Raw genomic sequence first — 25,207 nt, 5'->3', positions numbered from 1 at the left:
CTCTTCTGAAACAGGATCTGGCACACTCTTTTTTGGGACCCCTGCCCTCTCTAGCAGTGCCCCAATTGTATCTAGTGACTCCCTGGTCGTATGATTTTCCCCACTGAACTTTGCAACTTTGGTGCTTTTTTGCTGCACTGATAGCCATTTAGTGAACCCCCGAGCCAAATCTTTGCCTGACAGATCGGCAACATAGCTAATTACTTATCATTGTGTGGATTGTATTGATGCACATATTAAAAGGAAGGAAGGGGGGGGGAGAGAGAAACACAGCTTGGACTGCAGCTTTAGGGTAGGTCCCCGCCGCCACGTGCGCTCCTCTCAACAGCCCGTTGCCTTCTCAATATCAGTCCCCGGTGCCTCCTCGCTTACTGGCTCATTGCAAAGTGGGCGTGCAGAGGCGCGTGCCGTGGGGCCTTGGCTTTAAGCTCCAAGTCTTGCAACACGTTACACCATTACAGCACAAAAATGGTTAAAATAGGCATTGATTTCTTTCAACTAAGTAAATGCACTATGTGCATAATTACTGTAGGAAGTCCTTGTAAATTGTCCCCTTTAAACTGCTACAAAACTTATATTTAATCACTTTGTGTTTGGAACAGTCTCTGAATGTATGCTTCCTGAACTTCTCACTCACTGCCTGTGTTGCTGGCCGTGAAGGGAGTAAGAGTGTGTCTGTCTCTTAGCTTGCCGCGACCCCTCGGTAGACTGGTTAAAGTGCTTGCTATTCGCTATTAAGAAATCCTATTGTGTTTCAGGTTGAAAGCTGGTGCCCTCGGCTACCGTGGAGAGCCATTAATCCCAATGATGAAGCAGATAAAAGGACTATGGTAAACTAAACGGTAGCCTTCATAGCATATGCCTTTGCACAACCATGTAGTATTACTCCAGCTATGCATTATATTGCAATCGTTTCCCCCATGTTAGCTGTGCTGGAACATCTCAAAATGGTGTGGAATCCTCGATTTTAGAATTGGCATTCTCCCGACCATACATTCAACAGCGTGCAAAGCTGAGATTTTAGTTTTACCATTTAGTTTGCCCACAAAATGATATAACAATACCAAAAAGTAAGTAAATAGTAAGGTATGTGGAAATACAAATCCAGCTCCCCTGCAAATGTTCTTTGCACATAGTTGATCCCATTGAATTTGCCATGAATTATGTCTATAATTTTCATTGAATATCGTCCTTCATTTTTGTCTTGCAGTTTTTTCTCTTTGGATTGGGAAAGCTGTAGATTAAAGGAGCAATCCATGCAATATCCTACATGTGTTTTTTTTTTTTTTTTTAATCAGTTCTGCAGTACTAGATAAAAATAATAATGTAGTAAATATTTTTGTAATGAATACAATTTTCAATGAGTTAATATACAGAGCATCCTTTGATTTCTATAGCAGGTTTCAGCATCCGCACACTTCCCCAGCAGTGCAACGTTTTTGCAACACGTTTCTGTTTGTGATCATTTGTTGCTGATATTCCCAGCAGTTTGAGCAGCAAACTAAGAATGTTACCTTAGTAATTTGAGGATACATTGCAGCTGCTCAGTTACTGACTGAAGGATTGATTTGAAACTGAAAGGCAGCCATTTAGTGAACCCTGGGAGCAGAATCTTTGCCAATCGATCGGCAGTTTAGGTAATTTGTTTTCAATAACGGCAGCATATATTAAGACCCACTTTTTTAAGTGCTACTTGGTCTATCTTTAAATAAAGAGGACGGCATTCTGTTTATCATAACTGATAATTAAATGCATTATGGTGATTTTCTTACAAACTGGTTTCAGGCTGAAATCCGCACTGATTTTGAACATCTCTACAAAGTGATGTCGAGGCACGATGAATTCCGGTGGATGACTTTGAGAATTAAGCGGATGGATGATACCTGGATCGAAGCGATCAAGTCACTTGCAGAGAAGCAAAATCTTGAAAAGAGAAAGAGAAAAAAGGTATGTTGGATTTTTTTTTCCATTGGTGCTTTGTCTAATTTGTTTGGGGAGAGGGCTGTTGGCACGTTAAATTATGCACGTTTCCGAAAACTGAGCTTGTAGAATACAAACTGTTGAACTAGTTTGTAATTTAGGGTGTCTAAGAAGGGATCTCGCATGCACATCTAATTAATTTATCCTTCAACAGAAATTAAATATTGAAACTGTTGAGGCGCTGCCACATAGCACCACATGTACATGTAAGGCCGCGCTCATGGTGGCGTCGTCGCTATGTGTGCACATGCACTTCCGGGAGTCTTACCTGATTTCCTATTGTAGTTCCTCAAGTGCCCGCTGCCCCTAGCGGCGCTGTTGCGCGTCGATGCTGGTACATTTTGGCCCGACAAGTAAATTTGTGATTTCGGGCTGCAGTCGAGTGACGTCCGCGTCACGTGAGCTGGCTCAGCCAATGAGGATGAACCAGCTCCGTGAAGCATTCGTCACGCCCCCGATCACCTCCCCAATCTCCTGCAGCCTATTGCATACATCGCTGGGGCTGCAGGAGTACGCGCAGTGGCACGCACGGTAGCCCGCGCCGCCACCATGAGCTCGGCCTAAGAGGTATGGGTTTACAGCTGCATATTTCTATCCTATACCTAAGTGAAGCAAAGAAGATTGTTGTGGTTTCCAATGTTCCATGTGAATGTTCACATTAAAGTAATTTTCTTACATTTTGGCCTATCCGTTCTCTTTCTATTTTACCATTTTTGTTTTTTAGGGCTGTGAAAACGGCTGCGCAAACTAAAGCATGGATTGTGAATTTGTCTCACAAGATCGCAGCCAGCTTTTCCCTTCCCTACAGCAACTCACTGTTAATGAAAGCCGCATTTGTTCTGTCTTATTAGGGGGGGGGGGGAGAGCCGGGTCAAGTGCCCCGGGCAGGGTGGCTGTGGGGGGCCCAGCCAGCCGGTGCTGGAAGTTGGGCCGGCCAGAGCTCGAGCCCAACTTCTTTGCCCAGCTGTCGGTCCTCTCAGTGCTGCCGGACTCGTCTCTCCCCAGCTGCGGGACTGCCTGTCTCTCCCCCACACTCTCTGCCTCTCTCTGACTCTGGTGCTCGCCGGGCCTCTCTGATGTTGGCTCACCTGCATATGAGAGAAGCTCGGCGAGGGACAGTGAGGGGCGCCTGCTGCTAGGGGGGGGGGGGGGCCGGGGCCCGACGGCAGTGAGAGCTCCAGCAGTTGGGCAAAGGACTGTTTTATCCAGCCGCCAGGCCCCCCGTCTCTTCCAAGCTGCGGGCCTCCCTCACTGTCCCGTACAGGGCCTCTGACGTCGACACGCAATGGCATGAGAGCTTGGTGCGGGAGAGTGGGAAGCCCGGCAGGAGGTCCGCAGCAGCTGGGGGATAGTCGGGGGAACCAGAGGTCTGAGACCGTCCCCAAAGGAAGTGTCTTGTGTATGTATCTGGGGGGGCGGTGTTTATTTTTTGGGAGCGGGGGTGTATCTATTTGGGGTGGTTGGGACGGAGGGTTTGTATGTATTGTTGAAGGGGGCTTTGTATGTATTTTTTTTCTGTATGTACGGGGGGGGGGAGTAATTAGTGTGTGTGGGGTTGTGTGAAGGGGGAAGAGTGAGGTCGTGGGAGTGAGGAGGGGGGATTGAGGAAATGGTAGTGGGGTTAAGTGAGGTAGTGGGGGACAGAGTGAGTGGAAGAGAGGGGGCAAGAGTGAGACGAGGAGGGGGCTTGCGAGGTATGAAATGGGGGGGGCTTGCAAGACCGCCGTCACGGGGGGCCTGTCAGATCTTGTTCTGGGCCCCCAGAAAATAGCTAAATAGATTATAATTTTGACTTGGTCATGAATTTGATTTAGAATGGCCGACAGCAGTTGGTTTACAGTGAAAGCATAACATGCATATATACTGCACTTAAGTGTATGTAGGAAACAACTAAGCGCTACAAACTGTAGATAAGCGATCAGCATGGCTAAGTACTTTCACCTCAGTGCTGCTCCCTTATGTTGCAAGGTGGAACTGCACCTGAAAGTGCCGCTTATTACACACCCTGAACTCTACTGAAAGTCGGTTATAAGCTGAAGAAGGAAAGAGGAAGCCGCGCATATTTCTGCGTCTATTGCGTTCTGTCGCCACCGACACATGCTCAAAATGTACGAGCATGTTGGGACTGCTAAAGCCCGCTTTCCCCACCCAATTTCATCTTGCGCAATGCCATTGCTTCTGCGTGTAATTATTCTCTGGCAATGGCGTGAAATCTTCTTTTTGTTTCGTGAAGCATTTGTCTAAAAGGAAATGACCTTCACACTTGACTGACCATGCATCGCGAGTCCCTGCTATTTGGGCTGTGAAATTATGCTTTTTCCTTTTTAATATCATCTCTGTTGTAATTTTGAAGAAAAAAAAAACTTGGTTTTAGCGATGCCTAAATCCATTGTGAACTTTCCATGGTTTAAAGTCCTCAATACATTTTTAAAGCACTGTCAGTATTAGGCGATTACCTTTAAAAAAAAATAAAAAATCATTTATTTGAACTAATAATTGATATTTTAGGACAAGCTTTCCAGAGTTCTTCTCTCTACTTCAGCTCAACCAATACTGATTTTCAAAAGATTCCATGAGTTTAACAGAGATGTAAAATCTATTATGCCAATCTAAGGCAGAGAGACTGACACTATCGCAACTGAGCTAACACTGCGACGAATGCGCAATTCATAAAGCACGGTCCCAACTACAATCTGACGTCATCCACCGCTGTGGAACGGAGCTGGGCGACTGCGCGCACAATGAATATTTTATAAATCCTTGCTGCCGTTCTTGTAGTTTGCTTTAGCTCAGGACTGCTGATGTCTAGATGCAGAAGAGCTTACGGCACCTGTGCAGGGGATGCTCATCCCCGGTCCTCAAGACCCCGCAGCAGCTCAGGGTTTAAGGATATCCCTGTTGCAGCCACAGGTGACCAAGTCTTAAAACCTGACCTAGTGGGTAGAGGTGACAAGGGAGCGGGACACCATGCACATGTAAAAGCGATCACAAAAATAGTACAGTACTGTATAGCACAAAAATGATAATCCTATGAAATTCTGCAAAGGTTATACTCACAAGCAGACAGCGAGTAAAGGCATTTCACACATAAAGTGTAAACGAACAGTAGTCCCACGTAGAGGGGCGTCTGGGGACCAGGATGGGATGGATAGGGTGCACTACAGCAGAGGACAAGACCTGCCCTGTTGGGGGGGGGGGGGGACTGGAGTTGAGCCTTCCCTGTTCTAGTATACCAATACTTTTGAAAGGTCCCTGTGCTATCTGTAATATTTTTCAGTTGGAATGTGGAATAAAGATAGAACAGAGCTGGGGCGCAAGGTCAATATGATCATATATTTTGGTTACATCAGACACAGAATAAAAACAACCAATTAGTGTCTCATAAAAAAATAAGAATAAACTTTTGTAACCCGTTGTTGAAATGATCATGTTGATGAAGTGTTGCCAATGATTAATGTGATGCAAAATAAATCCTATACGGCGACAAACCCAACTGACTTCTAACTCCTTATACAGACCCCTAGTGCTGGGTGAGTTGGCATCGAAAGTGGCAATTAATTGATTATTTTTAGTAATAATAATTAAAAAATAAATACATTTACAAACTGGATCGGCACTCAATTTAAGTAAAAGGAAACCCCAGGCAGTGCTGAAAAGCTGTTTAATGCAGCAGGCATAAGCTTATAGGGGTCTATGTTGAAAGGGATAAGACGCAAAAGGTAACACTGTGCTCATTTGCATGTCATTTCCCAGAATCCCTGTTTGCAGTGTATGCAGTGGCGGATTTCCCGTTAGGCTCGGGCATAGGATGACAAAATTTGGGAAGCGGGAAATATGTTGGGCCCCCATATACATTTGCTGCGCTCTCGGGTCCATCGGGCGTAATGGGAAGGCACTGAGCCGAGGCGGCGGCCGCCGCCTTACTGCGTCCCTCCTTCTCCAGAATCGCAGCGTGAAATGACGCCGCGGACGTAACCAGCATTACCATGGTAATGAGACGCCGTGCGACGTCACGTTGGTGACGTCCGCGGCGTCATTTGATGCTGCAATTAAGGAGGAGGGCGGCAGCAAGGAGGCGGCCACCATAGCCAAGGGCCATGGGGCATCTACCGTTTGCCTAGAGATAATGGGGAAAGACAGGGTTGTAGACCTGTCTGAGAGATGTAAATGTGACCACAAGTGATATTATTTGCTGTACATAGTATGAGTAGCAGATTTCAGTATAGCGCATGTTGGTGAATGTGCCTGTGCACAATTGTGCTCTTTATAAATAATAAAAGGATTGGTAATCCATTGCCATCATTGGGAAATGTATATCCTGTGACCTTCTTTTTCAGATCCTTGTGCATCTGGGGCTTTTGACAAAAGAATCCGGATTCAAGATTGCCGAAAATGCGTTTAGCGGAGGCCCACTTGGGGAATTAGTCCAGTGGAGTGATTTGATGACATCTCTTTACTTACTGGGCCATGACGTGAGGATTTCCGCCTCAATCGCTGAGCTGAAAGAGTAAGGAGATTACTTTCAATTTTTAAACCGGCACACACAGAAAGAGAGATTGTGGAGTATTTGACACCTCTATGAATGGGTTATTTGTAGAAGGAAAAATTAGAATTTGTAATTCATTAAATAGCAGATAAATAGATTATTATTTTTTTCGTCTGCTAAATATGCAGTATTGTAAAACACGGGCTTTTCGGTGCGTCCGCAGTATATGCCAGGGCTCTTCCAACAAGTTCTCCAAAGGGCCCGATCAGAAAACATTTAGGCGTAGAAAGCCCACAAGCACTTAACATGGCCGAGGCCTAAGACAAAATAGTTTAATCAGTGAAACCAGTTTCTTATGGGGCTATTATTGTAATCCGCTGTCAGTGCTATACAGTATATGCATTCCTGTAACTAAAGCTATCTTATTTGATCCTTTTGTCAGGATAATGAAGAAAGTGGTGGGCAATAGGTCTGGCTGTCCCACCCAGGGCGATAAAGTGGTTGAACTTATATACATTGATATTGTGGGACTTGCACAGTTCAAGAAAACCCTTGGTCCATCTTGGGTTCATTACCAGTAAGTAATATACTTTGATTCCTTATAAGAGTCTATAAATGGAATGTTCTATTCACAAACAAACGTATCTCACTGCTGCAAGTTACCTTGGGGGATTCCATTTGAAAATTGCCTTGTGTTTACAAACCAATACATAGAATAGATGTACAACACTTATTTTAATGTAATTTTATTAGCTTTTGCTAACGGTTAAAACGGCTGTACACCCGGCATACTGTTTTTAATATTATTGTATATTATATTGATATATTATCTGTTATTTATTTGATTACCACATGTATTACTACTGTGAAGCGCTATGTACATTAATGGCGCTATATAAATCAAGACATACAATATAGTACTACTACCCTAACATATACGGTTTATACAATTATAACTGTGCCTGGTTCCACTTTCAGAGAAGGGGCTGTGGAAAAATATTGCCGAATGAAAACATAAAAATCTAGTGTTATACAATCTAGTTTTCAGGCAGTATCTTTTCCCTCAAACAGCCAATTTGTTTCCCTAAGTAAACAATAAAAGTAGTAAGACTGAAAAAACATTTTTGCAGGGAGAAAGGTATTTTTATCCCTAATTGTGTGCTGCCCATGTGGAGTCGTCATTTCAGTCATCAAAAAAGTGCTTGTTCACAATTTTGCCATTACAAGCTTAAATAAAATGCACAAATCTGACATTATTTGGAAAAAGCCAGGTTGGCATTGTGTCTGTCTTTTTAAAAAGTTTTTCAGAACACCCTTTATTTTCAACCGAAGTCCTACATCCAAAACAATGCAGCACCGAAAAAAACCATTGGTAGCATTTGTATTTATTTATTTTTACTTCTATTGTTTCTACCGTGGTATAAATTCGTCCTAATCCTACGGAAGGTTCTTGTAATTGTTGAATAAATTCTGGCCTGGCAGAATGCTTTCAGGGACAAATGGTAACGTAAAATACCAACAATGAGGAGATAACCTGAGCTGTCAACTTCACTGTAGTGTTATTCAATGGGTATTTCTTCTGACTGCTCTTTTTCTTCCATCATAAACTATTTACATCTTTTGTCCTGTGATGTGCATTATACAGATAGTGTTAAGTGCTTGAAGTGTCTCTTGCTGTCTGTAAATTCTTGGGTAGTGAATGTCCTTCCATATACACATTCACTAATGCTGTCTGGAATGGCATCTTTAGGATCCTGTATCTTGGCATACAATGTGTTTTTTCGTATAATTGCTTTTGCGGTTTTGGCTATCAGGAAATACATTTGTTTAAAAGTGAAGGGGGTTTTCCCCCCCCAAGTATAGTCATAGTAAAAACAATCAAACTGGATCGGCACTCAAAAAGGAAATGAAGGACTTGCGTTTTACATTTTGGTCTCACCAGGTGTCTGCTATAATGTATCAAAAAAATCAGCAATACAGAAAAATCAGCACAAAGGCAGAGGAAATGTTATCAGACACACACTGTTATAGGCGCACAATAGAGCACATGGCTGACGAAATGACCAGCAGGCCTGGATACGTAGCTGTAATTGTGCATATATAACAGTGTGTGTGTCTGCTAACATTCCCTTTCTCTGTGTGTGCTGATTTTTTCTGTATTGCTGAGGTTTTTTTTTTGTGATACATTAAAGAAGACACTTGATGAGATCAAAAGCAAAATGTAAGTTTATTTTCTTTAGGCGGTGATCCAGTTTGGTTTTTATATACAGTAGTTGTATGCATCTTGCGGTTTGGATGCAGGATCATAGCACCTCTAGCTGCATTATATTACACAGGCTGAGTGCTAGTTCATTCTGTTTTTTTAACGTATGGACATAGTGAAATGAGTTACCAGTTTTTTATTCCTCTAGACCAGAGGTGGCCAACTCTTGTCCTCCAGGGCCACCAACAGGCCGGGGTTTAAGGATATCCACCGCATCCCAACTCTCCTCCTGCCTTCCTTGACTCTTTTCCAATGTCACAGAGGAGGTTGTGATGCTGCTGATCTCCTCTTCTCCCTCTACCACTTGCCCTCTTGACCCCATTCCCTCCCATCTCCTAAAACCTCTTGCTCCTTCTATAACCCCTGCGCTCACACACATTTTTAACTCCTCCCTCTACTCTGGAACCTTTCCCTGCTCCTTCAAACATGCAACAGTTATACCATTAATCAAAAACAGCAAGCTTGACCCTACCTGTCTTTCTAGCTATCGACCTGTCTCCCTCCTGCCTTTTACTTCTAAACTCCTTGAACGTCTTCTATTCTCTCGCTTGCTCCACTTTCTCAACACCTATTCTCTTCTAGACCCTCTACAATCTGGCTTCCGCACTGCTCACTCGACTGAAACAGCCCTCACTAAAATAACTAATGACCTCCATGCTGCCAAAGAAAAGGTCATTACACTCTGCTTATTTTACTCGACCTCTCTGCAGCATTTGACACCGTGGACCACCCTCTTCTCCTTCACATTCTCCATACTTTTGATATTAGTAACAAAGCTCTATCCTGGATCTCCTCTTACCTCTCCTATCATACTTTCAGTGTCTCTTCTGCTAACACCTCTATTGATCTCTCTGTGGGGGTACCCCAAGGCTCTCTCCTGGGACCTCTTCTCTGTTCTATGTACACACTTTCTCTAGGTGACCTAATCACATCTTTAAATATCACCTCTATGCTGACAACACTCAAATTTACTTTGCAACACCTGGCCTTACACCTGCTGTACAGACCAAAGTTTCTGAATGTCTCTCTGTAAAATCATCCAGGATGGCCCTCCGCCGCCTTAAACTTAACATGGCAAAAACAGAGCTCCTCATACTTCTTCCCAAACCTGGCCCTAATCCTTCCACATTACTGTTGGAAGTACGATCATTCACCAGGTAGCCCAAGCACGCTGCCTAGGGGTCACACTCTACTCTTCTCTCACATTCTTCTCTCACATTCAAAACTTATGTAGCCCCGGTCTTATTTTGGTCCCGAAGACCCCCTCTGTACCATGCCGGGCGGTCGCGGGTGCCGCCGGAGCCAGCGTCGGACCCGCCGGCTGCTCGCGAGGGTGGGGGCCGGAGCAGGGAGCGCTCAGAGTCCCAGCGGCGCACCCGGCTAGTGGGGGCCGCCATTACAGATGCTCGCGCAAGCGCCGTGCTCGCGCATGCGCTGGAGCAGCTAGGAGCATGCGCCGGCCATTAGGGACTCGCGCATGCGCAGGGCAAGCGCGCACGCGGCCCCAATGTATTTGCAGCCTCTGCGGGACTACAGTTCCCAGGAGGCTTAGGGCCAAGTCCCCCAGGTGTCTGCAAGCGGCCAATGGGAGCGCAAGGTTACTTGGAGAGCAGAAAGAGATACATTTCGCGGGCTTAGGCAACGGCAGTTGGAGCTGGGAGCAGGAAGGGGAAGGAAGGGTGTAGGGAGCGAGTGGCTCCTACACCAGGTAAGGTAATTCCCCAGATCCCAGGCAGGCCCCAATCCCCACCAGGGTAGAGGGTAAGTACTGAGGGACGGCCCCTAGGCTAGGGACCCTGCCCTTAGCAGTGTGTGGAGTGTGTAGTCTTGTCAGTGTCACGGCTGTCAGTGCTGTGTGCGCTGACAAGTAGGCACAGTGTGTGTGTGCAGCACGGTTGCTGCAAGTACAGTGTGAGTGCAGTGTGTTTGCTGCAGGTGTTAGGTTGAGTTAGTCAGAGGGGATCCGGGAGGTGAAGGGAGAGGTAGAGTGGGTGCAGGGGGTCAGTGACCCACCTGCATAGGATAGGCTACCCTGTAGGCCCATAGGAGCATCCCCTAAGTCACCAAAGGTTGCTGTGCTGCAGGGACGCCCATAGTGGTAGCGAGAATCACCCTTTACTGTGTAGACAGCTAGGGACAAAGGGACAAGCGTGCGGAGCAGGTTTTGCTGGTGAGTCATTTGGGACCAGACGGCTGGACATTGAGGCCCAGGAGGCAGACCGCTGATTCATCTGACCCTTTGCGAAGAGGTACCGGTCACCGCCGTGACCGGAAGGTATATTGTAACATCAAGTGCACCAACACCGGTCAACAGGCGCTGATCCCGCCTTAGGCTAAACTCTTTAGGAACACTGAGCGAGTGGCTAAAGAACTGAGCCGATACCAACATTACCGTACACGGACACGGTGTGGAGCACGCGGTAGCGGGACTGAGACAGTACTCATTAGGAGCTTGGCTGAGCCACTACCGTTATAGGGACGGTACCAGTTATTAGGGTGTTAGGCATTGCTGCTAAGGTTATGCATTAGGATATGCTGCGTGTGTGTTATTGCTACATTGCATTATAGAGTGATAAGGTTGCCGTGCATTATCATTATTACAGTAAAGTTGGTTGCATCACGTGTGTATGTATTTCTTGCCCAATGGAATCTCACATCACGGGGATCCTGGGTAAGTCGAGGCGCTGCGCTATAAGTGTTACCCCAGGCTCCCAGCTAGCGGAGGCTCAGATCTCCTGGAGCCGCAGGTGTTGTACAGTGACCAGTAGTTCCTTTGGGAGGGTTCAGAAAAAGGGTTACACTTATCTAAAACCTGTTGCTTTTTCCTCCGCAATATTACAAAGATACGCCCTTTCCTCTGTTGCTCGACTGCTAAAACTCTGACTCAGGCCCTCATTCTCTCCCGTCTCGATTTCTGTAACCTCCTGCTGTCCGGTCTTCCTGCCTCTCACCTGTCTCCCCTACAATCTATCCTGAATGCTGCTGCCAGAATCACTCTACTCTTTCCTAAATCTGTCTCAGCGTCTCCCCTGCTGAAATCGCTCTCCAGGCTTCCTATCAAATCCCTCATCTCTCACTCAATTCTCCTCCTCACTTTTAAAGCTTTACACTCTTCTGCCCCTCCTTACATCTCAGCCCTAATTTCTCACTATGCACCATCCCGAGCATTCTGCTCAAGGATATCTTCTCCCTACCCCTTTTGTATCTAAAACCCTCTCCCGCTTTAAACCTTTCTCACTGACTGCACCACACCTCTGGAATGCCCTTCACTTCTATCCAACTAGCACCCTCTCTATCCACCTTTAAGACCCACCTTAAAACCCATTTCCTCAATGAAGCATATGAGTAGCTCCGTGGATAATACTGGACACATGATACATAAAGCTTGGCCCCCTGCAGACGCACTTACCAGAATTCCCTCCTACTGCCTCTGTACGTTCTTCATACCTACCAATTAGACTGTAAGCTCCTCAGGGCAGGGACTCCTCTTCCTTAATGTTACTTTTATGTCTGAAGCACTTATTCCCATGCGCTGTTATTTGTATTATTTGTTAGTTATATGATTGTCACGTGTATGGCTGGGGCCATGGTGCCGCAGACCGCAAGGAGGCGTGAAGCGAGAGGGGTCGCGCATTGCGCAAGAAATTAGTTGGTACTAATTTCTTGGCGCGACAGGCTAGTCACGCGAGCGGTTCGCCCAATGAGGGCAAACCAGCTCCGTGATGCCCCTAAACACTCCCCCCATCCCGCGGCACGGCGCTGCTCCACTGGCCGCAAAACGCACCACTTCACGCGGGTCACGGCCACGCACGCCTCTGCGCGGTCTGCGGCACCATGGCCCCAGCCTATTACTTCTGTGAAGCGCTATGTACTGTACACTAATGGCGTTATATAAATAAAGGCATAGATACATACATTTAGCACAGTCGAAGACTGAACCACCTGTGCTGAAGCAGGGATATCCTTATAACCTGACCTGTTGGTGGCCCCTGAGGACGGGAGTTGTCCGCCTCTGGTCTAGATGCTTGTGTACATCTGGTCAAAATAGCGATTTCTGATAAATAAGGTGCTCGTCCTCATATTTTGCGGTATTGTAATGACAGGCGCATTCCTTCATTTTCAAGAAGAAATTCTAAAAAGCAAACAGATGACAATCGGCCTACTCTGTTTTAACTTCCTGATACTTTTTTGAAGGTTTGTCTTTTATTTTAGGCAATGTTTGTCTGGGCTTAAATTCTCCACCATTGTCTTTGCACCAAATACTTTTTTTTTGTTTTAAAGTGCAGGTATGCTTATGTTTGTGGAGATACAGTATATGCAGTGCAAGACTGGACAGGCCACAGTGATAATATAAATCTGGTGTCCAGTCTTGTCTGGTGAAGAAAGACAATAATCTAAATAATTAGTGACTTTTTAATGTGTAACATTGTTTCTCACTTGTTTTTTTGTTGTTGTTGCATTAAGGTGCATGCTGCGTGTTCTGGATTCCTTTGGCACAGAACCAGAGTTTAATCATGCACATTACGCCCAGTCTAAAGGACATAAGACTCCGTGGGGAAAATGGAACCTCAACCCTCAACAGTTTTATACAATGTTTCGTAAGTATGCGTGTTTGGTTAGATACCACTCTTTTTCAGTTGTGCAGACCACAGGATGTAGTGGGGGATTTCATAATCAAACTGATGATTTTGTTACACAGTCGCACTGAGCTTGTAACACTTTCTGTAATCGCCCTGCAACTTACTTTGCGTTCCACTAATGCTGCCTGTGGAAATAAAGGGGAGAAAAAAACATATCTAAATATTTCTGTGCCCCTTTTCTGTGGCCAGTTGTGAAGACAAATGTATTAAACCACCTTTTTCTTCTACTATCACAATTATCTCTGGTATTGGGGAGCTGCTTTTGCACATATTATTTAATATGGAACACACTTCACTGTTTCAATCTAGAATTAATAGGGATAAAAAACGAAATGAGTTTTTTTGCACATCCACAGAAGACACTTTAGAAATAGACACATAAATGATATCACAGACAGAAGAGGAAAATCTCTTCCAGTTTCAGAATTTAGAAAATTTTCACTAGCGGTTTATTTTCTTCTTCTACTTAAACCGCTTTAAGCCTAAAGGAGTTTAACTCTAATGTTATTTTGCCTACTGAGCATGTCTTGCTCTTTAACAAACATTAATTGTTGAAGTGAAACTTCTCTCGGGGCAGTGCCATCCACAAAAATCTCATAGGGAAAAAAACTGAAAATTGTCACGAAAATATAAACGGAATAGATTGACTGCGCATAACCGGAAGTGACGTTGTTTGTTGGCTGCTGGGAGTTGTAGTTCGGATGTGGATGCCAAACATTGACAGGCAATCAGAAGGGAAGGTCCCAGTGACTACAAATCCCAGCAACCCCCATAGCTTCAGTCTCTGTAAGCTATCTCCTACAAGACACCCGTACACCCACACCTGTACACCCACACCTGTACACCCACACCTGTACACCCACACCTGTACACCCACACCTGTACACCCACACACCCACACCTCTAGACCCACACACACCTCTAGACACACACACCTCTAGACCCACACACATATATACATATATACATATACACATATACACCAACACATACACCCGCACATATACCCACACCATAAAGAGAAATCAGGATTAGTCATGTCAGACTGAACTATTAACCCATTAGCGACCCATCCAACAACCAAAAAAGGTTGTGTGTGTGTGTGCTGAGCATGTGCGTTCTAAATGAAACTTCTTTGTGTGTTGTCACTGAAATAGTTTTTTGGTTTTGATGTTTTGGATTGAATGAAAGACGTTTGAGAGTATAATTACAGTTTCAGTGGATGCAACAGGAAGACGTTTCACTTACAACGCGCGTGCTCGCCACACTCCCCCTTTTTTTCCCCTTCTTCTGAGGCTACCTACCATGGTAACTTTTAGACTACGCTGCGGGGAGAGCTCCATTTTAACCTCCCGGACATTTCATATTTCAAATGCTTATCTCCCGAACAAAGAATCACATTAAAAAAATTAAAAGTTGAGAAGAGCGCTCCAATTATAAATAATACATTGTGATCTGCACAGATGGCTGCGGTAAAGGAGGAATCCATGCTGGGTATTTTTCCTTTTTTATTTTATTGTTTTAAACTACATTTTTTTCATACGGGATTGAAGCAGGGAGTTTCCGGAGATGAACCCTGTTGGTTTCAGCTCTGCTGACCGTCTGCTTACCTCCGAAGGGTGTGCTGGTATCTCCTGCAGTTTAAAGCTCCCACGTCAAATCGGCCATAATGTGAACCCTGGAACGGCTACTGGCATGCACTAGAGAGGTAAGTACCTCCGGATGCAGGGGGTCCCCGGAGCTGAAATTAATGGGGTTTGGCTCCGGAGACTCCCTGCTTCAATCCTGTATAAAAAAAAAAAGAAGTGAAAATAATGAAGACAAACCGCATGGATTGCCGCTTTAAGATCGTTTTCCTGCAGTTTCTGCGCTAAACAGAAATGTTCTATCAAATTCTGTTACTGGTGCAGGCGCTTCGAGCCCTTTGGTTGTAAGGTGCCAAATAACAATGGGGTTTAGTAAACTGTTATCCGTGAGTTCAAAACAATGTATCTGTATAGTCTGTATCGGTTAGGGAGATCACCACAGAATCCTGCCGTCCAAATTACTCCAGTAAGACAATCTGACGCCATCTGAAGTATGTTGGTTCCAAGCCATCTCTATTTAACTATATAGCGTGATCTACACTGGCTACCCATCCGTTCCCTCTTCAAGCTCCTCACCCTGGTCTACAAATTTCTCTATGGTTCCCCCCCCCCCCCCCCCTTAACTTTCAGGCCTCATCTTTTGCTGTACGCCTTCCCGTCCTCTTCAGTCCCTGATTACCTCCTCTCGATTACGATCATTTGCCTTACCCACCCCCCTCCACTGGAAGAAGTGCCTCCACCACATCCAATCTGCCCCCTCCCTAACTATCTTCAGAAGCCAACTCAAAACTCATTTCTTCTCCATCACATACCATGGTCCCCCATTAACATTCCATCCCCACCCTCACCAACGCCCATGATCTCCCCTACCCTCTCCCTTCCTAAAGTCTCTCCAAAACCCTCCAAAATCACCCACCTCACCGATCCAATCGCCTCCACTGTCCCCACTATCGGAGCCATCACCATGCCACCGACAAGACTAAATGCAGAGATCTAACCCCAACCACAACCCACCAACCAAGCAAGCTCTCCATGTACTGAACCTATAGCCCAAACGTAATGTACCCACCCCAACTCGCCACAATGACATCTTAACAATGACTCTATAATCAAATCTATATCTAACTGCACCTTTTGTTTTACTAACTCCAGGGCGCTTTTTAAAATGATATTAGAAATTAATAAACTAGTGTCAGTAGGGTTAAGAAACCTCAATGTTCTTTCCTCATTGCTGCATGTTGGGGGTAAAACAGTATATTGGCTCCAACTACGTGATCTAAAAGTGTAGTGATGCGATACTGCCAAGGGAAGCATATTCACTATTACTGCAGGAAGCCAGAAGGTTATGTTTCAGGTTAAACGCGCAATGGACACAGTGGGGGAATATACCAGAAGCCGTTATTTATTTTTTAGCAGCATCCGTCTATTAAGCAATTGCAGAAGCCACAGCCATTATTTAATTTTGTTTCCGTGTGACACGTTACCTGTAAGTTATATGAGACCACGTGTTTTTTTATATACTGTGTGAGATATATAGACAAATACATTTAACGAGACTATAAGCATTGAAAGGTCAGATCTCTTAAAAACCTTTGTGCTGGAGCCGCCAAGAACAAACGCGTATTTATTTTTTGTATAAGGGAAGCCACAGACTTTATTATTTAACAACAATGTACTGTATGCGAGTTGACGCAGGACGCCAACCATGAAAAATAATCTTTGCAGTAACAAAATATTAGAATACTCTGAAGAAGCAGTTTGCTATTCAATACCATCAGCCTTTTCCTTTGAGAAGTGTCCTCCCTTTGCCAACTAGCATACATTAACTTCAGTTAAATAGATGTCTACTAGCTTCGAAAACATTAGCGGAGAAAAAGAATACAAATTGTTTTATTGAATTGCATTTATTCCCGGTCAGTTTCTTTCTTCCCCTTACGTCTCTCTTGTAGTTTCACTTTGGTATGTTCAATGTATTTCTATTTAGACAGAGACCACCGACTCCCAAGGAGAAAAGGGGGCAAACAGTTCATTGTATTTATGAAATATAGTCTTCCTTCCTCCTTGGTTTTAAAGCAGGAAGTTTGACTGTTTGAATATTAACTCGCTCTTCATTTTAACATGAAATACACAGCAAAATGATGGTGTGAGTAACCACATCTGACAATTCTTGTTGGCAGTGGGCCTTTAAAAAAAAACATTGGATTTCTCAAAGGGTTCCAATGGTCAACCTTTCCTAAGTGTAGGAGAAGTACACAGAGAAATCAGTTGCATTTGTTATCAAAATCATTCCCAGAAAATGTTGCCTGAAATTCAAAATCTAACACTACGTAGTGACTCATTGAAGATGGAATATGATTAAACTGCTTTTTTCATTCTTTGAACACTTTAAAATCTTTTTTTACAAAAGGAAATGTATGAAAGTTTCTATGTGTTACACACACTTTCTGGATCAACATTGTTTCCCTACAGAGTTTATATCCACCCCTACACATCACTATAGGATACACTGTATATGTTTCCATCTGATTAGCACAGTGCACTTGAAGAAGAAACCTATTAACAAATATGCTGGATGGACTAACAACATTTACATTGACGTGTTTTTGGAAGCTAAGCTGTTCCCTTCAATGGGTCAATAATGAAGATACCCCTGGCCCATTGCGTACGTTAATGCGGGATATGCCTGTATACTGAAGGATCTTAACTTTTCACTATAAGGACATTTAAAACATGAAGCGGTTAAGTATGTTCAAGTCATAAATTTAGCACTGGTACAATTTACCTCCTTTGTGACCGTATGACGGTCATTCAACATCACAAGTGCCGGCACTCCGGTTGTGGCCCTAGTGACTGAAGTGAACATAATTAAAAAAAAAAAAATTTGTGTGTTTAAATTATGTTCACCAGCGTTCAGGAGCGGTGAGGGTCCTCCCCTTTTTCGTTCCTCAACGGTGGGCGTGTTGCAACCACGTGATCGCCACACAAGCCGGACAGGAGTTGGGCAGCTAGCTGTAATGTTTTACATGAGCTGTTTTGGGAGTGGTCAGATACCCAACTCTGGAAACACTGCGGCAAAGATTACAAAGTTGTAACAATCTATATTTAGTGATTGTGATGCTGTAGTTTTAGGGGAGGCCAACAGGTCAGGTTTTCAAGATATCCCTGCACAGATGGCTCAATTAATCAGTGTCTCAGTCTTTGATTGAGCCACCTGTGCTGAAAGCAAGGATATTCTGAAAACCTGACCTGTTGGTGGCCCTTCATAACTGAAGTTAGCTGCCCCTGCTGTAATAGAAAATACATGATTACTAACGGAGACAGAGGGATGGAGATTTCATTTATCAAGGGCAAACCTCTCATAAACTCAGAGAAAAATACTGGGTGAATCATTTTTTAGGCGATCAAATTGGAGGACTTGTTAAAGAACAGTGTATCCTTGAAAATTATATGATACCGCCAAGGTCATTGAAAGCTTGCCTGGAGTCTAAGTGCTGACTGTCTAAAATTAATGCTAACTGACATCTCACATCATTTTGTTGGTACAGTACAAAGCTTTAGAGTCTGCATAGATTATTTTTTTTGTGTCCATTTGCCCTTCCCAAACATCCTGTTTGTCTAATATAATTAAGTGGTTACATATTTTTTTTTTCATTGATCACATTTCCCAGAATGTGTGACACACACACACACACACACACACACACACACACACACACACACACACACGCGCTCACATACCTGCCAATATACATGCGCACATACATATGCACATACACCCCTACACACACATGCAGGCAAATGCGAGCGCGCTCTCATGCATGCAAACGTTTGTGCACACACATATGCACATGCAAACGCGGGCACTATAGTTATCTAGATGAGGGATTCATCACACTTTTTTTATTTTCTGTACCAGATAACCTTTGTTACACTATTACATACAGCTGAGCTGAGTTTGAAACAGGGGAGCCTAGTTTAAATTCCAGTGTTTACTCCTTGTGACTTTGGGCAAGTCACTTTATCTCCCTGTGCCTCAGGCACCAAAAACAGATTGTAAGCTCTACGGGGCAGGGAATGTCTGTAAAACAAACTCCTATATACAATGCTACGTACCGCACACTATATTGTAATTGTTACGTGCTTTGAGTCCCATTGTGATAAAAACACTATGTGAAATAAGTTATTATAGTTACGTTATGGCGTCAATGCCATCAATGTGCCAGTTTGTATGTATTGTTTCCCAGAATATACATAAAGCCATCAATCCATGTCACTTCTGTGTTTATTTTTCTTCCAAACCTGAGTTGTCTCCTTGAGCTTGTTCTATGGTTCCCCAGCATTGGGGACCCCCCACGTTCCCATGGCTCTGACATCAGACAGAATAGAACCCCTCTGGACACATTATGGTGGCCATATTTATAGTTGCCAAAAGAGTCATAACAATAATACAAATATCTTGTTAACTTTGGGGTCCTTGGACATTTAGGGCACCGTGGGTGAACTCCAGAGGACTGCCCGGTACAGTTCAGGTTAAAGAGGTGTTGCTGCAATAAAGGTTTCCGTCCGTTACGACTCTAAAAGGAAAGGGATGTATTGGTATGTGTACATTACGTATCCTAATCCTCTTCTATCATGATATAGTTTATAAAGAGAGTGATATGGTTCAGGTGAGGTGATAGATTATATACTCTTGATATAAATTTAAATGTATAATGTTGGGCCCTTTGTGTGTAAAACATTTAAAACTCACAAATATCATCGCCAAGTATGTAGAAATCTACATAATCTATAGAATACCATTGTATTCATCGTTTTGCTGCCGGCAGGGCTTGAAACGCATCTCTGACAAAAGGGTTAATGTTAAAGATGGTAATTGGTACATTAGTCACAGCTGAAAGCCATACTTTTTGCTAGGACAGAAGATGTGTGTTTAATGTATGAATGTAATTGTCATGCGGAGAACAGCCTTTCTCTTCTCCGTTCTATGCAGCTCACACTCCAGATAACAGCTTCCTTGGGTTTGTGGTGGAGCAGCATATCAATGCCAGCGACATCAGACACATGAACGACATCAAAAGACAGAACCAATCGCTTGTCTACGGCAAGGTTGACAACTTCTGGAAGGTATGTTGCTGTTTATTATTGGATTTCTTCTTCAAAGGATGCGGACTTCAATGTGGAAATAGGAACGTACAAATTCCCAGAAATAGTGTTTCTGTGTGTGTGTGTGTGTGTGTGTGTGTGTGTGTGTGTGTGTGTGTGTTATAAAGTCTATATTCTGAGAAGCAGTGTCCCCCATGTTGGGCTGGAGTTCAGCTCCATTCAACTGAATGGGATTCAAGTTTTCAGCACTGGGTGGACCTCTTCACTGCTTGTTAAATAGGTGTGTGTGTGTGTGCTATGTCTCCTCTGATTGGATCCCCAGTATGTGTATCTTTATTTATATAGCGCCCACAGTGGACACGGCGCTTTACAAAGGCAATACAGTACAGGTAATTATAATACAATAAATGCAACAAACAAGATCAGACAATAGGAAAGGAAATCCCTGTCCCGGAGAGCTGGAGTGCTTTGCAGAAGTGACTGTGGGATAATAGCCATGAGTTCAGGCTATTGGGATGCTTCATATAAGAGGTGGGTTTCAGGTTTGCCTTGAAGGTGGGGAGAGAGGCTGCTTGGTGTATACGGAGTGTGAGGCAGTGCCACAGATAAGGTGCAGTGAGGGAAATGGTTTAAGGCGAGAGAGAGCTGTAGAGGTGAAAGGTTATGGGTAAAGTGCAGGAGACGAGCAGGGTCATTACAAGAGATCACGCTATGTAGGGAGGAATAGACGAGTGCAGAGCCTTAAAGGTAAGGCGGAGAACTTTGTACAGTAGGTGATCAGAAATGTGATGGGAAGTCAGGAGAGGGATTTAAGGAGGAGATGATCGGATGTGTTGGGAGACAGGGCCAGCAGGAGATGGGTAGAATCGGCTCGGATCTGCAGTTGACCCCTGTGTACCGTGCAGCTGAAACCGGAAAAGGTAGGGATCCCCGGGAGAGGGGTGATGTCTTGGGGACCCTTTTTGAAGGAGAGTGTCCCTCCTCCCCCCTGACAACCACGGACTTCTGATCCACCTTCCAAGTCCACAGGAGGTGCATCGGATGATGAGGTGGAGGAAGAGATCCGAATTTAATTAAAGCCAGAAATAAGGTTCTGGGAGTTTTGTCTGGGGGGGGGGGGCCGCGGGCCGTTGCAGAGGCGCCGCGCTCTTCACCTAGCATTTAATGCCGAGGGATCGCGCAAGGCCTCTGCAACAAGGAAACGTAACTTTTTTTCAGATGCGTCTAAATGGCAACGTGGCGTCAAATGATGCTGCAGGGTCACGTGACGTCACACGACCCGAGAGCGTCATTTGACGCACGTGGAAGATAGGAGAGCGGATGAGACCGGGGGAGGCCTGGCAGGGGGGCGCAGCTTTAAAAGTTTGCGCTCCCCTGCCGTAACCCATTGTGTAAGCAAATTCACTTGCCTCATCTGTTGGATTTGCATAAATCTCCACCCTTCAAATAGGTTAATAACCTCCTAAGGCACTTACTCTGAAACAGGGAAGAGGATTCAGCGCTGGCAGATCTTCAGTCCCAGCTTGGAAAAATACCTGCTGGGACCAAAGTGTGTTGATGGCAGGGACATGTTTAAAGGGTGGGTGATTTTTATTTATTTATTTATTTATTTTTAACCACAATCGGATATTTTTATAGTTGCTTTGAAAACTTGGTGAGTTCAGGCTTAGGAGAGGGTGGAGCTCTTTTGGCTATTGCATTTTTTGGTATCAATGTGTCTCTTGTGTCAACATGACTTTGCTTGGCCAGAGTCTCCCCACTCATCTTTATTGGCTCTCTGATAGGAACAGTGTGATCTACGGGTAAAGAAAACGCTCGATTGTCCAAAGTTTTTCCATTCAGAGGCCGCTAAGAAATGCAACACGTAACTCCTTTCCAGAGAAACAAAAGAAACAACTAGCCCGTGGCACTGTTAAATGAGTTTTAAGAAGACAATTAGATTAAAGGTTATTTTTCTCAATGGGAATGTGGGATTGCACCTTTAAAAATGACTGCTTTCCCCATCCAGTGTGTGTTGCTCAGTGGGAAAATGTGTATTTATATTTATTTTTTCCAACAAGAGCCACTCGGTTAAAACTGCAATGTTTCTTAGTCCTCTGTCTATTTCACACCAGTGCATTATTTGCTGGGAGAGCACAATTGCTATACGATTGTCTACAAATGTCACTGTGCCTTGGGAAAGAATCTATCTAAGTAATGACGGTGGTTTCGCCACCTACGTGGCTGAAGGAAATCTTCCTGTCACATTCAAGGTGTGTTGGCTTGATTTCTAAGATGGGATATTTATTGATTACCTTGTTAATGCTTTTTCTTGAGCACTGGCAAGGACATCCGGTGGCTAACCTCATGGCGTTGGACAAATTGTTTTGCATTAGGTGTTACTTGTCAAGCTTGGGCTTTTCAGTAGCTTGTAACCTTTCAGAAAATAAGTGGAGGTCTAAAGAGGCGTGTAATGTCTTTTGGGCTTCAGTTGATTATATCTCGTTCATTTAGGAACTCTTAATGTAAATTCTAAACATGAGCTGCTGGATCACTGAATTTTAAGCGCAAGTTGATTCTAGTTAATTGATGTCACTGTACCCTTACATTTTAGTCGGTTTCAATAGCTCACAAGGTTATGTACTGTAGTTACATACATGCTCCGGTCCCATTGCGTACGTTACTGCGGGGTATGCCTGTTGTTACATACATGCTCCGGTCCCATTGCGTACGTTAATGCGGGGTACGCCTGTATAACTATTTTATACAGGTTATGAAGTGCATATTTTCTTTTACACAACATGGGTTGATTTCTGTTTTCTGTAACCTGCAGATATCTGTTTTTGTTTTACAATTAATGTTTTAATCTAGTGTAACCTGTTACCTATTGGGGGAATATTACTCCGCTTCAGCACTGAAGGGGTTGAAAAGTCTATCGCTCTCATCATTGATACTTGTATCTGCATATACCACTTCTTGTAAGTACGCACTGTTTGCGATTCAGGTTAGGGACCCTATTGAGATGTTTACAGAATAAAGTTAACGCCGAAGGAAACCGGTATATAGATATTATAATCAGAGGTGGCCAAGTCCAGTCCTCAAGGACGTTGACTGAGCCACTGATTGAGCCATTTGTGCTGAAGCAGGGATATCCCTAAAACCTGGCCTGTTGGTGGCCCTTGAGGACTGAGTTTGAGATGCCTGGTCTAAGGACTTTACAGGGTGCCTGATACATTTTATAGTGCCAGCATGACAATGACTCATGGATTACTCATAGATGGTTATACAAGACCACAAAGGTCTTTTCTTGAAATGTGACTCATGGCCATATCATTAAAAGAAACCTGCGAGTTCCCAGACAGCCCTTTTAGCAACGTTTCCAGACAGGTATCACGTTGATTAAATTCACCTCCCTAGAACCTACATATCCTTTTTGTTTTCATGGTAACGCATCTCACTCTGAGCTGCACCCGTAGGACAGGAAAATGACTTTGCTGCCCATTACAAAACATATGTATTTGGAGGATGATGACAGAATATTAAAGAGGATTTGCTGCGTGCAGCGGAGCGCGTGTTCAGGCTGAAGGATTTTCTTTTTTTAATGTTGTGAGGCACGAGACTGTATATATATATATATATACACACACACATACATACATACATACATACATACATACATACATACATACATACACACACATACACACACATACACACACATACTTACATTTTCAGCGGCGGTGGCGGCGCAAATTAATTATTTTTCTCATCTTCCCCCCTGTCGGCCGGTTCCACTCTCCCTGCCGTGCGCGCGTCACTATTATAGAAAGGCTGACTAACGTCAGCCAATTATAAATGCCGCGCGCACGGCGCAGCAAGCGCAAGCACTATAGAACGGGCCTAACTCCTCGTACAAGCAATCCACAGATTACTCAGTGATGTGAGGGATGGCAAAGGCGCTCTGACACCAACACGAACATTAAATCTCTGCTCTCGGTATCAATTCAACGCCCAAAACAGCCTTTTGTGATGATCTCCCAAGCCCATTACCTCATTAGAGCCCCCCCTTCCTGGCCCATTACCTCCTTATTCTCTCTCCCTCTGGGCTCATACCCAATCCAGAACATGTGCCTAGGGTATTAAAGGTAAAGTATGGGAATAAGGGCAAATTCCTATTTGCACATTTTAAATCAAAAAGGCGGGGGGGGGGGGGGGGAGATTTAATTTTGCTGCTTTAAACTGTATTTTGTTATAAAACAGGATTTTTACCTTGCAGTGGGTTACTTGGTTTACTTCCAGACAGAATATGTATACTGTACACCGATCCTAACCGGAAGTAAAATAAAATGCTTCATTCTGAGCAGTAATGCTCTCCAATCGATTTTATTCTAACCAAGGAGTGGGCAACTCCAGTCCTCAAGGGGCACAAGCAGATCAGGTTTTCAGGATATCTCTGCTTCAGCACAGAATGACTGAGCCACCTGTGCTGAAGCAGGGATATCCTTGAAACCTGACCTGTTAGTTGTCCTTGAGGACTGGGCTTGCCCACCTCTGTTCTAACCATTGCCCGTTCATCTGATGCCCCTACGTTTAGTTATCCGTTTTAACATTTCTTGGCTGCCTTCTTTCTGCATCACCTCTGTTTAATAAGTCACATCTCACCACCGGCCCTGAAAGTTGGCTAGATTGACTATATTCTTTATACAAGGAGCTTGTCGGTTTTATTTAACTTTCCCTGTGAAAACCCACAGACATTGAGCTGTTTTTATTAGCTGCTAAAGAACATGCCGTTTCTTTACAGCGTTCAAGGCAGACTAATAAACATCGATCGAAGTGCATTTAAGAGTAAAGGCTAAATCTTGTAAAACTTTTTGCACTCGACAGCTTTTTATATTAGAGCTTACAACAGCAGGGTTTTTATGTTTTGGAATAATTCTTTTTCTAAAAAAGTGGTGCTGCATTTTTGTAAATAACTAAAAACAAAATAAATTAAAAAAAAAAAAAAGGGATACCCATTACTAGGCATTAGTGAATATGGATTTATCTTCAAGCATGTTAATCCATGGAATAGATTTTCCATAAATGGCCAACGTTTGCTTGGAATTTTTCAGTCCGTCGTTTAACAATGTATCAGCGAGTAAACGTCAGAATGTAATTCCTAGAGTTTAGT

At 44.0% G+C, this 25,207-nt stretch overlaps 1 protein-coding gene across 3 annotated transcripts in view; it reads left to right on the top strand.

Annotated features, from left to right (window-relative positions):
- Positions 1 to 25,207, top strand: part of MGAT5 (alpha-1,6-mannosylglycoprotein 6-beta-N-acetylglucosaminyltransferase) — a 211,532-nt gene that overhangs the window by 139,693 nt on the left and 46,632 nt on the right. For all 3 annotated transcript variants that reach the window (XM_075609542.1, XM_075609541.1, XM_075609540.1), the window contains exons 6-11: positions 759 to 830; positions 1,786 to 1,947; positions 6,318 to 6,487; positions 6,909 to 7,043; positions 13,194 to 13,327; positions 19,946 to 20,079. In XM_075609542.1, coding sequence (XP_075465657.1) covers positions 759 to 830; positions 1,786 to 1,947; positions 6,318 to 6,487; positions 6,909 to 7,043; positions 13,194 to 13,327; positions 19,946 to 20,079 — 807 coding nt within the window. The remainder of the gene's footprint in view (positions 1 to 758; positions 831 to 1,785; positions 1,948 to 6,317; positions 6,488 to 6,908; positions 7,044 to 13,193; positions 13,328 to 19,945; positions 20,080 to 25,207) is intronic.

This window comes from Ascaphus truei, chromosome 7 (assembly GCF_040206685.1).
Source record: "Ascaphus truei isolate aAscTru1 chromosome 7, aAscTru1.hap1, whole genome shotgun sequence".
Classification (NCBI taxonomy): Eukaryota; Metazoa; Chordata; class Amphibia; order Anura; family Ascaphidae; genus Ascaphus; species Ascaphus truei.
This window is presented reverse-complemented; position numbering and strand designations above follow the sequence as displayed.